General features: G+C 39.0%; 2 protein-coding genes across 2 annotated transcripts; both read right to left on the bottom strand.

Annotated features, from left to right (window-relative positions):
- Nucleotides 1-1656: 1656 nt before the first annotated feature.
- fkbp1aa (FKBP prolyl isomerase 1Aa) lies at nt 1657-3918 on the bottom strand. The gene is made up of 5 exons (XM_028582887.1): nt 3801-3918; nt 3662-3709; nt 2980-3092; nt 2294-2468; nt 1657-2092 (listed from the first exon to the last, which is right to left on the bottom strand). The coding sequence occupies exons 1-4, from the start codon at nt 3835-3837 to the stop codon at nt 2337-2339; spliced, it is 330 nt and encodes a 109-aa protein (XP_028438688.1). The 5' UTR covers nt 3838-3918; the 3' UTR covers nt 1657-2092; nt 2294-2336.
- Nucleotides 3919-4485: 567 nt separating this feature from the next.
- On the bottom strand, nt 4486-16026 carry mfsd2al2 (major facilitator superfamily domain containing 2a-like 2). The gene is made up of 13 exons (XM_028582085.1): nt 15976-16026; nt 14391-14510; nt 13240-13368; nt 11795-11873; nt 11184-11350; nt 8991-9081; nt 8675-8796; nt 8396-8479; nt 8158-8241; nt 7949-8061; nt 7562-7705; nt 7319-7473; nt 4486-5523 (listed from the first exon to the last, which is right to left on the bottom strand). The coding sequence occupies exons 1-12, from the start codon at nt 16024-16026 to the stop codon at nt 7329-7331; spliced, it is 1329 nt and encodes a 442-aa protein (XP_028437886.1). The 3' UTR covers nt 4486-5523; nt 7319-7328.
- Between the last annotated feature and the right edge of the window lie 289 nt (nt 16027-16315).

The following is a 16315-nucleotide window of genomic DNA, read 5'->3' on the forward strand; positions in this document are numbered from 1 at the left end:
TGCCCTGGCTGTGTGTTTCGGGTCGTTGTCATGCTCGAAGACCCAGCCACGACCCATCTTCAATGCTCTTACTGAGGGAATGAGGTTGTTGGACAAGATCTCACGATATATGGTCCCATCCATCCTCCCCTCAATACGGTGCAGTCGTCCTGTCCCCTTTGCAGAAAAGCATCCCCAAAGAATGTTTCCTCCACCTCCATGCTTCACGGTTGGGATGGTGTTCTTGGGGTTGTACTCATCCTTCTTCTTCCTCCAAACACAGCGAGTGGAGTTTAGACCAAAAAGCTCTATTTTTGTCTCATCAGACCACATGACCTTCTCCCATTCCTCCTCTGGATCATCCAGATGGTTTTTGGCAAACTTCAGACGGGCCTGGACATGCGCTGGCTTGAGCAGGGGGACCTTGCGTGCGCTGCAGGATTTTAATCCATGACAGCGTAGTGTGTTACTAATGGTTTTCTTTGAGACTGTGGTCCCAGCTCTCTTCAGGTCATTGACCAGGTTCTGCCGTGTAGTTCTGGGCTGATCCCTCACCTTCCTTATGATCATTGATGCCCCACGAGGTGAGATCTTACATGGAGCCCCAGACCAAGGGAGATTGACAGTCATCTTGAACTTCTTCCATTTTCTAATAATTGCGCCAACAGTTGTTGCCTTCTCACCAAGCTACTTGCCTGTTGTCCTGTAGCCCATCCCAGCCTTGTGCAGGCCTACAATTTTATCCTTGATGTCCTTACACAGCTCTCTGGTCTTGGCCATTGTGGAGAGGTTGGAGTCTGTTTGATTGAGTGTGTGGACAGGTGTCTTTTATACAGGTAACAAGTTCAAACAGGTGCAGTTAATACAGGTAATGAGTGGAGAACAGGAGGGCTTCTTAAAGAAAAACTAACAGGTCTGTGAGAGCCGGTATTCTTACTGGTTGGTAGGTGATCAAATACTTATGTCATGCAATAAAATGCAAAATTAATTATTTAAAAATCATACAATGTGATTTTCTGGATTTTTGTTTTAGATTAGATCTCACAGTTGAAGTGTACCTATGATAAAAATTACAGACCTCTACATGCTTTTTAAGTAGGAAAATCAGCAGTGTATCAAATACTTGTTCTCCCCACTGTATATATACAGCATATACGTATATATATTATAATACTAAGGGTAAACAGTGAGATACAATCACCCAAATGAAAGGAAAATAGCGGTTTGTGTTAAAATTACTCTTTTAATGTGTTTAGAGTAAGGAGCAGACCTTTTACAACATCCACAACTTGTTACACACAACTCCTTCAAACAAAGATAATCACAAATCCCAAGATGTGCCTACAAATCTTTGTGGGGGAGCTTACCATGAAAGTTTAGAAACATTTTAATCAAATATTTGTTTTTCCCCACAAGACCTTTTGCTTAGGCAAAAAAAACATTTTTCCCCAGATGTGTTACAAGCAGTCAACAAGACAAAAGATGTCCAGGCTTGAATGCTTCAGCAATAGTCATTTTACTCTTATAAATTAAGAATTGATGCTGCAGTATAGACATCTGCAGAGACCTGTAGGCTGTTCATGGCAATGATGTGCTTAATTCATGAATCCCTGGTTACAAAGTATTCCATACTAATTTAACCAAATAACAAGTATCACAAAAGGTAATTCATAGAAATATCATTGTGTCAAACTATTTATTGTTATTCAAGACATTTCATTACCCGCAATCAATACAATTGTAGTGTAAAGGCCACAGAGCCACAGGAATGAGATTCATTCAATACGTATGACACTTATCTAAAACCTGGTCGTGATGGTAGACAATTTGAAATTTTTAAGTCAAATAAAAAAAAAAAAAAAAAAAACACCATAAAAATACATAGCAGAATATGACAAAATACATGGGATGGGATGGCCTATGACTTATTACTGCATGGAACCTAAAGTATAGTATGGAGGATAACGTTTTAAAGCAAGTGACACAACACAATTTGTATCTAAAGGAAAGGAGAGGGAACTTGTGTAGATATACACATAGGTCCTATGCAGGGATCAAGAGCAGGAATCATCTGTTAACATTTTCCCTCCATGTTCCCAAGATAGGAGTCAACCTGCAGTGAAAAGAAAATGTGTGTTAGGTGTGGTTAAAAATGAGGGGAAAGAGGAGATTACAGGGTATGGAGACTAAAGCTTGTTACGTGCATTACATTTAATCTGTGAACATCACTCTAAAAGTACAAAGGCTGAATGTACAGGCACGGTGTATAGGCACACTATTGGTAATATGTACTAATTATTTAAACAATTCTTACCCTGAAATTTTGAGTGAAATTAAACAAAGTGAGTGCACAAGTTTCAGGCTTCCAGACTGATCAGCTCCACATCAAAGGTGAGAGTGGCATTTGGTGGGATGATCCCTGGGTGCCCTTTGCTGCCATAGGCAAAGTCTGGTGAGCAAATCAGGTTTGCCCGCTGACCTACACTCATCTGCGAACATGGAAGAGGTACATGAAGAGTTAATTTGCAAAAACAGATACAAGCCATTCCTAAAAGGAATACACCAACACCAGTTTGACTGATAGTCCCTCCTTGAGTGCACAATAAAAATAAATTAAAAAAAATCATGATGTATGTTATATATCAAAACAACAGTTTGATTGGTATTACCTGAATTGGATATTTTAAAAAATAAAAAAAAAAAAAAAAAAAAAAAAAAAATAATAATATATATATAATTTAGGAAAATTAAATAAAAACGGAGATATCAGTTTTTGCAAATGATTTTGAATGTGCAAAATATTGTACAAGGAATCTGCAAAAGCTCATGTAGCTAGAGAATATGTGCAGTACAGATAGCTACATTGCTGTTGCCATTACATGAAGTAGCCTACACACAGCAGTTACCATGTGTATATGAGTAACTGTATGATAAAGCATATAGGATGTTATAGATATATATATAGTGAGCTATTGAGAGTTAAAAAAAAAAGCTCCTCACCTGGGCTACTCCTTCTTCCCAACCACGAATAACCTCCTGGTGTCCAATCTTGAATTTAAACGGCTTTCCTCGGGACCTCGAAGAATCAAACACTTTCCCATCTGCCAGTGTGCCTGATAAAAACCATATATAGCGATTATCACTCGATAATCAGCTCGGGTTGTTGATAAGTCCCACTTTAGTCTCATAACGGTAATTGAGAGCCCAGCGCTAAAGTTAGCCGACTAGCATCATAGGGCCAGGTTAGCTTACGTTAGGGGACTGACAGCAGCTGATGTACAGTTAGCTCGACTAGTGTTCCGTCCTTCTAAATGCTACGAATAATAACAAAATAAGTCCGTTGAAATCATTTTGTGAGCGAGAAAATGTCCGACTTTAGCACCACCTTAGCAAAGGTTAACCGAACAGACACAAAAAAGAAATTTGTTAAACATGGTTTTGGACGTTAGCTGCAATGCTAGCCAGCATAATCAGCAATATGCAACCGGTTAACATTAGTTAGCTGAAACAAATTGTTTCTACTTGGTCCCCCATTTTACGCAAACAACGGGCTTTCACGCAGCTAACAGCTCGCGTTGGCGGGCTGCATTTAACGTTAGTTTACGTTAGCTGTAAAACACATAGCGTCCAGATATTTCAGCTCCATCAGTAGCCTCGGCTCTAGTCCAGCCTCCACACTCACCGACATAGTGCACCACGACGCGCTGCCCCTTCTTCGGAAATGTCCGTCCTGAAAATAAGAGAAAACGTGTGTAATAATGAATCGTACACTCTGTGAATATATTAGTATTACGCCGTTAAACAAGGTCGATTATTCCCACCATCGCCCGGAGTTATGGTCTCAATTTCTACTCCCATGTTGGCTCTTCAATTCCTTCCTCTTGACCACCCTACAACACGAGCGGAAGCAGGACGCAGGGGCGGCCTGTTGACGAACGAGCGGGTGGGCATGGATGTATAAAAAAAAAAAAAAAACATGAGGGGGGAAACGCACCAATTAAAAATCGAGCCATTATTATCAATATATATATATATATATATATATATATATATATATATCCTATTTGGAAACTATACCTAAAAGCAGCATTTTATAAATTGTGACATTGCAACAAAAATCTAACTAAAACAAATGAATTGATGACTATATATAGATGTTCAACCTTGGTAACTGTTGCACATTTCTATGACCTACAACTACATAGCTTAATCATTCCACCATGTTTTTGCACTTTCATAAATGATGCAGGAACAACCTGTATGATTATCCAATCCAATGTAGAAAGTGTTTTCATGGATGTTGTCTGAAGGTAGTGTGAGCATCTAATGTAGGCCTGTATCATGTCTGCTGTATGTATTGGGTATTGTTTTGGGACACTATTTTTGAACAGTGTTGCTTCATGTTTGATGACAGCTAATAAAAAAGTAACTAGCCTACTGACAAAAGTTATTTATTCAAACAGGTGCAGAAATGGGGCAGAGGAGTGTGAATTTAAAAACAGAACATTTACAAGCATAGTGTTAAAATTACAACTTTCAAGCATGTGTTCCAAACTTTGACTACAAGCTTCGGCTACTTACAATTAAGAAGCTAACTTCCAAAAAGTCACAAATCATAGGGACAGCAAAAGCCTCCTCTCTAAAATACACAACATTTTAGACAACATTGTTAAAAAAAACAAATCAAAAATCAAGCAGAACAATTGAAAGAGGAAGACTGTCAAGACATATGTGATGTATTTTACAAAAGCAGCCTCAAAATACTGAAGGGAGTATTCATGAAAATTGTTGACAGGACCTTTTATGACAGCAAGAATACAGTCAAAATCAGTATTTTCTTCACCATGTTCACTTGATTGTTAAAAATATGATCCTAAATCCGGTATTACACTGTATGTGACTATTTAAAGAAATAGTTCAACATTTTGGGAAATAATTTGCTTTCATATCGAGCATTAGATGAAAAGACTGATACCCCTGTCATGTCCGTACACTGAATATGAAGTTAGAGGAAGCAGGCAGTTAGCTTAGCTTAGCGTCAATACTGGCAGCAGGAGGACACAGCTAGCTAACGGACTGCAGCTTCATATTTAGGCAAGAAAGTAAAGCATTTCTCCCAAGTTGTCAAACTATCGCTTTAAGGTATCTGGCTATACCCATGACATTTTGGATCGCACATGTGACCTGCGAGGGAAAGGCCCAGGATCATTCTCAGGAAAAAATCCGCCCGGTTTATCTTCTCCTGAGTGCTGTTGTGAGCTGAGTCTCTGTTTATGACACTGAGGATTTACATTTGACTGGACGACTGATTTCGGCCTGCTGGATTCTCCAGAGGGGCTCTTTGCTACATTTGAGCGGACAGATGCTTTGACTGAGCATGTTTTATCACGACTGTAACAACATGGCGAGGAAGTTGACTTGTACAATGTGTTGGTCTTTGTGTTAGAATGTGAAGTTGATGTTGCACCAGCATTGGACTGCTGCAGAACTGTTGGCTGCTCCGTGTTTTCTCTTGGGTCTGATGAGGATGATGTAGCTTCTGGGCTGGATGAAGAATTAAAAGAAAAAAGAAAAGAAAATACTATAATGTCATACATTCAAAACTCTGATAAATTATAGGTGCTGTTTTTGAAAATTGTGCTATGATAATATATGTAGTTATTATTATAAGGATGATGTGTTGCAAGGAGTTTTTTTTTTAGATATATGAATTTAAATGAGATCTATATTATTAATCATGAAATTGTCAAAACAGTCTTATGCAAAATGACAAAAATAGCTTGTTACTTAATTAGACTGTTATTATTCTGCAGGCTATTTCAGAGGTTTTCAGCTGCTTTAGGCATATTTTTAAACTTTGGACAGAGCAAAGCTTGAGAGTTTCTGATCTTTATGCTAAGCTAAGATAGCCGGCTGGCTGCAGCTTCAGTTAGCATGCAAATATGAGAGCGGTATTAATCCTCTCATCTAACTCTCAGCTAGAAAGTAAAAGAGCATGTTACCCCAAATTACTACTATTTCTTTAATATCCTATTGACTTGTAGCACATGAGCAATGCTAACATGTGCAAACAAAAGAATGATTCAAAGGTCTGGAAAACAGCTTCACAATAATGGAGCTGCTATTTGTTTTCTACACCTCTATGAACTATGACTATGAACTTAAACCTGCAATAATGGATTGTTTTGGCCACTTGGGAACAGCAGCAACAAGTTGAACACTGACATATGCCTTTTAAGTTGATATGGGCAACTTGTTGGAAAACAGTTGCTTATTTACACATTCAGCAATTATGGAGCAACATTATCTTTCATTTTTTTCATTTTTAAGCAATGAGTGATGTTTCAACTTTTAAAATGTTGTATTTGTATTTGTGCTTTTTGTGGAACTGCAGATGAAAATTTGCCTAAGGCTAACTTTGGTGCAATGCATCAAATGGTCACATTTATGTTTAAATTGCACATTGTCCCTTACAAATAAAATTGAAACTGAAACTGAATTTAGACCAGGGGTCTTCAACGTTTTTTAAGCCAAGGACCTCTTAAACTCTTGACGGTGCAGGCACCCCCTACTACATATATTGCATAAAACTAAGTTGCATATTAAATTGGGCCTACAATAACTTGTGGGCGGCCTAAAGCCTTTATGCATACCTTTTTAGTGCATAGAATACTAAGCTATTAAAATAGCTTAATAATTGTTGGCATGATTTTATAATTATTGTTTTAATGTAAAACATACATGTGGCACAGTGAATCCTTAGGATTAACTGTATCTGTAGATCTTAGTGACTACCTTACTTATGGGCCAGTAAGCCTATCATCAGTGTTTTTTTTTCTGATTTAGAGTCGTGTTTGTGTCCACCTGATGAATGTAAGTCAGATATTTCTTTTCTTTAAGCTCTATTTTTGGTCTGGACCAACCCCTGAGGGATCCGTCTCTTTCGTCCCTAAATGCTCCACTATGTTCATCAGCTAGTCTCTAACTGTGTCAGCCTGAAGTTATGTGCTGAGTAGGTAGTGTACAGTGGGGTTTCATAGTTTTTTTTGCTGAAAACAGCTGAATGCTAGAAAAGAAAATGAGAGCAGTGAGAGAGAACCAACACAGTAAAGCTGTGGGCCGGGCAGCTAAATAATGAACTGAAACTCACTATGAAGCTACGTAAAGCAGAGAGGAACTGCAGATTCAGGTGATAACTGATCAAGGGATCTCTTTCAAATTGCCACATTGTTTTCACATTATCATTTGATCTGTTGCCATTAACATTTTAAATCCTTTTTAAAGATGACATTGTCAGGAACAATTTGTGAGAGGATAATTCACCCAAACAGCCACTTACTGTACTGTGGTCATCTGTTCCTGGAGCTGAAAACATTGCGAAAAAAGACCATCCCTATCATTTGAAGTGCGATGGGGATTGGTGAGAACAGCACAATCAGAGCTGTCACCACTTCGTCGCCCTGGTTACATGCACCCGGTCTGTAGCCCACAAACCTGCAGGCGAGGAGAAAACTAAATGTGACAGGCTGACAGATGTACACACACATAACACATACAGTGAGTGAACAGAGGATTGACTCACTGTAATGTCATGGTTGAGATGCCAACAGACAGGCCTCCCGCCAGCTTACTGCAGAAGGCATAAAAGGAGAAAAACAGGGGCTCCAGGTCTTTGCAGGAGGGATGTCTCACGGCAAAGTCGTCCACCACATCTGGGAGCATAGACCTGTAGCAAATACAGAACAAGCGGACATATCTCGTATCAAAGCCACATGTCAATTTAGATGAGGTGAACTGACCAGTCAACAAAACAGATCACTTGCCAGAATATGTATCACTGGCTAGGGTCGGGGGGAGAGGCGATGTGAATGATTCATGTGCAACACATTCAGTTCTGATACTGATTAGATCAGACAGGCGGTCTTGGAAAGGTTTGAGAACTGTGTGTCCTCGCTGGGAGCTGACTCACCAGGGTAGCAAGAATATGGTTGCCACGCTGAATCCCATCGGAACGCACATAATCATGAAGACTGAGAGGTTACTGGGAACACAGGCAATTATAATCACTGCTGGGATGAAGAGCTGAGAGAGACATAAACATGCCTCACAGGTAAGAATGAGAATGAAGGTGTGGAAAATTACTCTTATCATTCAGATCATTGTATTATTATATCTTACTGATAGTCCGAAGAAAACTGTCGCCTTTTTTCCTATTCTCAGAAGAACCGTTTGCCACAGAGGGACCGCTACTGAGGCAGACACCTGTGGAAATATTGAGATTTGTTTCATTTTAAATTTAAAATGTGTCTTGCCTTTTAATCATTCACTTTGTAGAATCCTTAGAAGGCTATTGAAATGTTGCATTTATCAATAACTTGGTAGGCATTGTGTGTGATTGTAGAGAGTTGCAGTTTACCAGTAAAACCAGTAGGAGGTGCTGGAACTGGGCTCCCAGCCCAGCTGCATGGCTGCAGAAAAGTGCAAAATTACCCAAGGACATCTGAGATTAAAAAAGTAAAAATTAATTATGCTTTGATAACCCTTAAATACATCCATGACTTTTAAAAGCACAAAACCAAATTTTAAAAGCATACAAAGATGATTATACAAGGATTATTAGCTTATGAATCTATCTGCACTTCTTCAGAGCTAAGGTTTATAGGAATGCAACAGCCACAATGAGCTCAAACTGTACCTGAAATGCAAGTACACTTAAGACAAAGCCAAGCACCAGTCGTTGGTAGGGAATGTGACATATCAGCATCTTCAGAGAGGTCAGATAGGGTGGCCGCACTTTGTCAGCAGAACAGAGAGGGGCTGAAAATAAAAACTAAATTAAATGTTGAGGAAGAGGAAAGAAAAAAACAGAAATAATATAGACACAATGCACACAGCTTGCTCTCATTTTGTTCATATTGTAATGGAACACAGTCAGTAGTTAAACAATAAAAATATGTTTCATACTGTACGTTATTTGAGCATTGACCACTGGCTCCTTCTGAATGACTCACCCCGCTGTTCCTTCACCCCCAGGAAGAGAACCAGGCTGCAGAGGAAAAACAAGGCACCCATGACCAGAGCTGAGGTCAGGAAAGCATTTTTCTGGGGGGGGAAATAGACACATTAAACAGTTAAAGACAAATAAAGCACAATATTATGCTACCAACAAACACATCCTCAGAGGCATACAAACACACGTAAACACTCCTGCCTGCTTAACATGTGTATTCTATTAATATTTTTGGGATAACTTTGCCTTTAGATTTGGAGCCATTAAGGTGACTCGATTTCTATAACAAAATCAACTTACCAGTACTTGTTTTTTGTAAAAATTAAACTAGTCTGCAACTAGTGTTGCCGTTCTCATAATCCCTTCGGTTTGTGAAACAGCAACGCACTTGGAGTTAGCAAGCTACACACTGAAAATGGCAAGTTTTGAAGAAAATTTGGACTGTGCATCAAGGCAGGCCTGCTTGGTTCTTCTGGAGAATGATTGTAAAGATTTACAAAGAATATGTTTATGGCATTTCCTCTGTAACTGGGATTTATGGAACCGATTGGTGGGAATTGCCGTGGACAAAGTACATACGGCGATACACTGGTAGGAGAAAATTACTTTTAACCATGTATCCAGCTCATTTAAATAGCCCATGTTAATGTATTGTGTTAACTTCATTTAATATTGTATGTGATGTTGTCTTTAGCGGGGTGCAAATGTTCCACCAAAACAAGTTCCTTCCTTAGACCATTTTGCAGATACATCGCCACTGCATCAGGAGCTTAGCGCCGCCCAAGACGATTGTAATTGGTTTAAAGAAATGCAAACAACCCAGAGCTTTTTTTTCTCTCATCCTAGAATGTACAGTATGTATGGTGTAGTCTCGCATTGCAAAACCTAGATAGGTCTGGCAATGCAAGACTACAATTAAACCAACAACATAACGCAGTGTTTCCCACAAATAGACTAATCTGTGGCGGTGCGCCGCACAATCAACACCCGCCGCCGCACATTGCGTTTCGTTATACAATTATTTTTTGTTAACGCTATTTAAAACACGCAGCATTCGTTCAGCTGCATTTCCTTTCACTGCTCTCCTCCGTCTCTCTATCACTCACATCTCTCTCTCTCACACACTCACATACACAACCCCTCGATCATCCGCCCATGCACTCAGCCTGTGTCTCCATGAAAACACTGTCTATGGAGAAGAAGGCTGGTGAAATTCACAAGTTCACGAAAGATTGGTATCTTGTGAATATTTTTACACAATCACACATTAAAAAGTGCTATAAAAATATTTTATATTCTGAATACAATGTTGTCAGTGTAATGCTGGAGTCCCGACCCGACTCTTAGCAAACAAGTAATTGCGCCTGCTTTAGAAAAGTTAACTAGTTGCAAGTTTGCGGTAAAATGCAGTTGGGTTGTCAAAACACTATGTAGCAGCTGTGAATCACATAAACGTATTATAAATAATTTATAATAATTAACATTTTTTACTCTTACACTGAATGTTTGCTGCTTCAATCCAGATGAGTATTGAAAAGTATTTTCCGCGACTTAAAAAGACACGTGTTGAGGATGAGGACCAGCCTGAACTGGCGGTATCAGTCTGAAACAGAGCTGAACAGTCCAACCAGTAGTTATGTTATTCATTTGTTTACAATATTTTCAGGCTTCAACCAGTGCTGCTCAAGCAGAAAGAGATAGATTTGTTAGGCATTGAAGAAAGAGTAGGAGAAGAAGACAGCATCCAACAGCGTGTCCTCCTCAGTTTTTGATACTTGATTGTTACGAAAATAAGTATTTACATATGAGACCGGCATCTTGTTATCTAAATCTTGGCAAGAAAGTGAGTAATTCCAATCTATTTCTTAGCTTGAGATAATTGCCCTTTATTACTCTCCCCTAATGTTAATTTAAAATGAACCGCAATGGTTTGTTTTTGCAAATACACTTAGGGTTATCTAACTCCATTACATGTGATCTGTTCCTCCTCAACACTGAGAGAACACACACGCACACGCACATGCACACACACACACAAAAGCCTATGTTGGACTAAGAACAGTAAATTACAGGGTAACCAGATACCCCTGGGACTCTGTGAGTACAATGCCAAAGCAATGCTGCTGGGCTGCTTAAGAAATGTGAGTGTTATCTCAACCAGAGTGACCACTTTTCATTTCCACATTATATCTACCGTTTCCTGTAGTGGCACAGTTTGTGGTGAAGATGTGCTTTGAGCTGTTGTTTCATTAGCCTGGTCCAGATGTTGACATGCCTCTTGTTTTTCTGTGTTGTACACGGCTACAACTTGACCCTGCATTACAGAAGCCAACAGCATGGCCATCATCTTCACACTCATTCCTGCCAAATAAGGACAGAGAAGGAGATAAGAATGTGCAGTAGTGGAAGGAGTATTCAGAGTCAGATCATTTACTTAAGTAAAAGAAGTAATACCACACTGAAAATACTCCACTACAAGTAAGTCTTGCATTCAAAACCGTACCCAGGTAAAAGTATGTATCTATAAAACTGACTTAAAGTATTAACATAAATACTTTAAATATTGTTGGGTAGTTTAATCTACAACAATTCATCACATTCTAAGTAGGGAGTACTGGAAGGGAAGGGTATGAAAATTGTAATCTGTAGTGGAGTAAAAAGAACAATGTTTGCCTCTGGGATGTAGTGGAATAGTAGAAAGTTGCATAAAAGGTAAATACAAATACAGTACTTAAGTAAATGCACTCTTAAGGGAAGTCCTGGTCTAAATGAGTCTGAGGTGATTGTGAGTATTTGTACTCTTACTGTAGGCCGTGGCAGAGTCTCTGTCTCTGGGATCTCCCCCCAGGAACATGTTGAGCGAGAGGTAAGGAACGTTGTAGCACTGTCAATGGAAGAAAGGGGGAAACATGACACACAGCACAGGAGCAGTGTAAAACTCAGTAGCCATGGGGACACAGCTTGGAGCAAAATTGCAGCAGCAACAGACATGAGACCAGTAAAAAATTCTGTCACCATGGTGGCATGAGGAAGACGAACAGGGCAAAAGTACACTAAGGCACAAGATGGTGGATAGATGATTAGGAAATGGGTAAAAGCGGTGTTGAAAGAAATACTCAAAACCTTCACTTAACTTAGAGTACCAATACAACAATGTGAAAAAATACTCCATTCCAAATGTACTTAAAGTATCAAAAGTAATACTCTATTTGTCACTAATAGATTGTTACTGATGCATCAATGTGTAGGCAGAGTTTTACTGCTGTAGCTGCTCAAGGTGGAGCTAGTTTGAACCACTTTATGTACATTAAGTCAGTTTAGCCCAGTGGTTCCCAACCTAGGGGTCGGGCCCCTCCAAAGGGTCACTTTATAAATCTGAAGGGTTGTGAGATGATTAATGAGGGAGGAAAGATGAAAAACAAAGTTGTGATTCACAAATATGTGTTCATTGTTTGGGCTTTTCTCTAATCTTTGAATTTTGTGTGAAATAGTTGGGGCCTCGAAAACAGTTATTGAAATTAAATGATCTGAGAAGTCATCATCCCTTGGTGAAACAGCATCTCTTTCACTTCTGAAATCTTTGGACAAGAGTCAAGTAATTTACAAGCCTTCTGTAATGTAAATTTGAAAAGAAACTAAAAACTGCAGCAGCTGTCAGATAAATGTAGTGAGTTAACCCTCCTGTTGTCCTCAGGTCAAATTTGACCCGTTTTCAAAAAGCTTATATATCAGAAAATATGGGTTTCTTTCAACCACCTTCTCAAAAAAATAACGTGGTTTTACTACTTTCATTGAATTTGGGTGTTTTATTCAATTTTATAGCATTTTGAAGGAAAACAAAACGCCAAAAACTTGGAAAAAAAGTGACAAAAACGTCGGGAAAAGTGAGAAAAGGTGTCGAACAACTTTTGTTTAAAATTTGGACCCAAAAAAACAAAAAGTTGCAGGTCGACGGGAAGACAACATAAGGGTTAAAAGTAGAGCTGGTCGTATCGGCTCCGATACTGCCTAAAACGCTGGTATCGGTATCGGGAAGTACTGGAGTTTATGCACCGATCCGATACCACGTAATAAAGCCCTAAAGAAAATCTACGTTAAAGTAGTTTATTTATGTTCTTTTTCCGTTTCTGACATTGTGTCCATGGCCCGTTTTTTAACCTGAGTTTAACCTGAGCCAGACCAACAAGTAAGATAGAAATAATATCATATCCATACAGGGATAGACGTGATAAACGTGCTGCTCCACCAACCAACCATGGGGTGAGTTTGCCGATGGGGGTCCAGTTACTGCGGCTCACCAGATATCCAACCAGAGGGTCGGTCACAGCATCCCATACCCGACTCACAAATAGAATCATGGAGACAGAGGAGGCCTCCATCTGTGAAACGGCGAGATACTTTATTGTGAACGGTATAGTAAGAAACACAGATCATTTTTGTAAGCCGCTGTTTGTGAGAACAGCTTGAACTTGAAGAGCTTCTTCCCTTAAGCAGTCACACTGTTGAACAACAAAACATGATGCAAATTTTTCACACTTAACTGAAATACACTCCTGCACTTTTTTTCTGCTGCTAAATTCTATATATTCTACCTTCACCTCACATTGAACCTAACTTATAACAATCAGTGCTCTGTTACAAGTCTACTTATGCCCTGTCTTTTGTTGTCTGTCCTGTCCCTTGTCTGTCTTAAAGGTCCCATGGCATGAACATTTCACTTTATGTGGTTTTTTAACATTAATATGCGTTCCCCCAGCCTGCCTATGGTCCCCCAGTGGCTAGAAATGGTGATAGGTGTAAACCGAGCACTGGTTATCCTGCTCAGCCTTTGAGAAAATGAAAGCTCAGATGGGCCGATCTGGAATCCCCTCCTTATGAGGTCATAAGGAGCAAGGTTACCTCCCCTTTCTCTGCTTTGCCCGCCCAGAGAATTTGGCCCACCCATGAGAGAGAGAGAGAGACATCATGGCTTTCAAATGAGCAAAGTGGCAGTTGGTCAAGGCCACACACCCACCTTCCTCAATAGCTATAGACACAGAAATGGCACATACTAAGGAAAGCTCATTGTGGGACTGGCTCTAGTGGCTGTAATTCTGCACCAAGGCTGAATTTCGGGAAAGAGACTTCAGATACAGTATTAGGAGACCACTAAGGTCTATATAAAATCATCCAAAGAGCACCATGTCATGGGACCTTTAAAATGCTCTACTTTAGTACTTATTGCACTTTATGTATAATCTATAATGTGCGTGCACTAAATGTCATTTTTATATAATGTCGTTTTTATATATTTTAAATGTGACACCACTTGATCCATGGTGAAATGTTGTTTCATTTCACTATATACGGTGTATATAGTTGAAATGACAATAAAACCCACTTGACTTGACTTGACTCGTACCTGTACAACATCCAGAAGAAAAATTTGCAGGGAAACATTCATGGCTGCTGTGGTAATCTGATATGGGACCTCACCCACAGCATAACACACCTTCCTGGCCTGAGGAATCCCCCCCGACCCCTGTGAAGAGCAGAGAGAAGAGCAGACAGGAAGGTGGAGGGAAATATTTCTGTTGTCTATTGAAAAATCGGTTCATATTTAGCTGATGTTTTTGCATAAACCGTTTTGATGTCCTTCTTCCAGCTGTTCTGTTCACATACTTTCATTCACACAGCTATCACAGTGAAAGCATGGGTTGCAGAATATTTAAAATTCAGATTTTAAATAAGATTTTTCTGCTCATAATACTCCCAATGATGAGAAATCCATTTCTTTTATTTCAGCTCATTTATGGAGCAAATATGAAGCAGTAAACAGACTAAATATTTATTTATTTATATTTTCAGTTTTGTGTTTCTCCACTCAATGACTGCAGGTTTGAACTTACTGTATGATTTGATGTTGGATAAGAAAGCTGCTGTCCATTTTGACAGAGGCGTATTTTGTTTTTAGACACCGGTATGTGATTTTGACAATTGTATGAAGAGTTTTGAGAAGACAAAACCTCTTGGAGCATGCATTATCTGTTTTTCAAATGGAAACAATGGAAAAATGTTAGGTTTTGTTTCGCTTACTCTCAAAACTGCACTTTTTTTCCCAGCAATGCATCAAAGCAATCCAGAAAAACAGTTATACTATTGCTGCTAGAATTGAAAGAAAAAAACATTTGTATTCCACATCTGAGAGAAATACATGATATAAGTTTAAATGAGATATTACAAATTTCCCTGTTCTGTTTTGAATATGAATGCAAAAGCAGGAAAAAGTTGACAAATGTTTAATTTGTAAAACTTACCGTCTGCTGACCTTCGCTGCATGAGTCTCTCTCTGCAGTCTGCTTTAATAACTGACTCTTTAAAGTCTGTACTTGATTTGTAAAATTCTTAAGATAACTCATCATTTGAAGTCAGTCAGAATAATGCCACATGCAGACCGCCAGTTACAATCCTGCACTGCGTGTATTAGACCATAATAGCTCTCTCCACGCACACACAATGGGATTCAAGTCCCACTTGTTTGACACTGAACTCTGGTTGGTTGAAAGGCGCTGTTTCCAGCCCACCTGCCGTAGTTACAGTAAGAATGAACTGGCTCAACAACAAAGATCATTATGTAGCCTTGACAAAATGTGATTTATTAGGGAGTCATTTTACTGTTTTCTTTTTAAACAGTTTAAGGGAGTTTGGCTGCAGGCAGGTTGGTTTTAAATTCCAGATATGAACACTAAAGATAAGTTAAGATTAAAAGACTTCCTACTGGTTCTACATGCAGCTGTATGCAGATACACACATACCCCTCCTTGATGTTCATGAATGCAACAATTTGAATATTTTTCTAAGTGCAAAAATTAAACAAAAAGCTATTTGAATTTTACGGTGTTAATATTTCTCTTCTGAGAATAGGGAAAAGGCCACAGGCTTATTAAACGGTCAGTAAAAAAATCACAGATATTCCTGCACTGGTAATGCGTAATGACTGGTCTGACCTCTTGTGGAACAGCACTGAAACCTTCCTCCATCAAATGAATACTGTCCATCCTGCTCTTCCTCTCCCTGACAATTTCATGATCAGAAAAATGAGGAAGAGTTTCAAAGCATTTTCATTTATATGACCTTGTAATATTCAGCTATAATTTCATGTAAACAAATTAGAGTTTGACTTTGTGCTCCCAACCCTCTGAGGAAAAATGTATTACTGTGTCTAAAATAGAGCCCGACCAATATATTGGCGGGCTGATATTATCCGCCGATATTAGGCATTTTCCAAACTATCGGTATCTGCATTTATAATGGCCAATAAATTAATATTAAAAAAAATAAACGGAC

The sequence above is a fragment of the Perca flavescens genome, chromosome 7 (genome assembly GCF_004354835.1).
Source record: "Perca flavescens isolate YP-PL-M2 chromosome 7, PFLA_1.0, whole genome shotgun sequence".
NCBI lineage: Eukaryota > Metazoa > Chordata > Actinopteri > Perciformes > Percidae > Perca > Perca flavescens.

What these genes read in the sequence shown, in the direction of transcription:
- fkbp1aa (XM_028582887.1), bottom strand. Translation starts at nt 3,837, where the DNA reads ATGGGAGTAGAAATTGAGACCATAACTCCGGGCGATG. An exon ending in GACCATAACTCCGGGCGATG is followed by an intron (nt 3,710 to 3,800) that starts GTGGGAATAATC and finishes TCTTATTTTCAG; the next exon opens with GACGGACATTTCCGAAGAAG. An exon ending in CGTCGTGGTGCACTATGTCG is followed by an intron (nt 3,093 to 3,661) that starts GTGAGTGTGGAG and finishes GGTTTTTATCAG; the next exon opens with GCACACTGGCAGATGGGAAA.
- mfsd2al2 (XM_028582085.1), bottom strand. Translation starts at nt 16,026, where the DNA reads ATGGACAGTATTCATTTGATGGAGGAAGGTTTCAGTGCTGTTCCACAA. An exon ending in AGACTCTGCCACGGCCTACA is followed by an intron (nt 11,351 to 11,794) that starts GTAAGAGTACAA and finishes CTTATTTGGCAG; the next exon opens with GAATGAGTGTGAAGATGATG. An exon ending in TAAGTGTACTTGCATTTCAG is followed by an intron (nt 8,480 to 8,674) that starts GTACAGTTTGAG and finishes TTTTAATCTCAG; the next exon opens with ATGTCCTTGGGTAATTTTGC.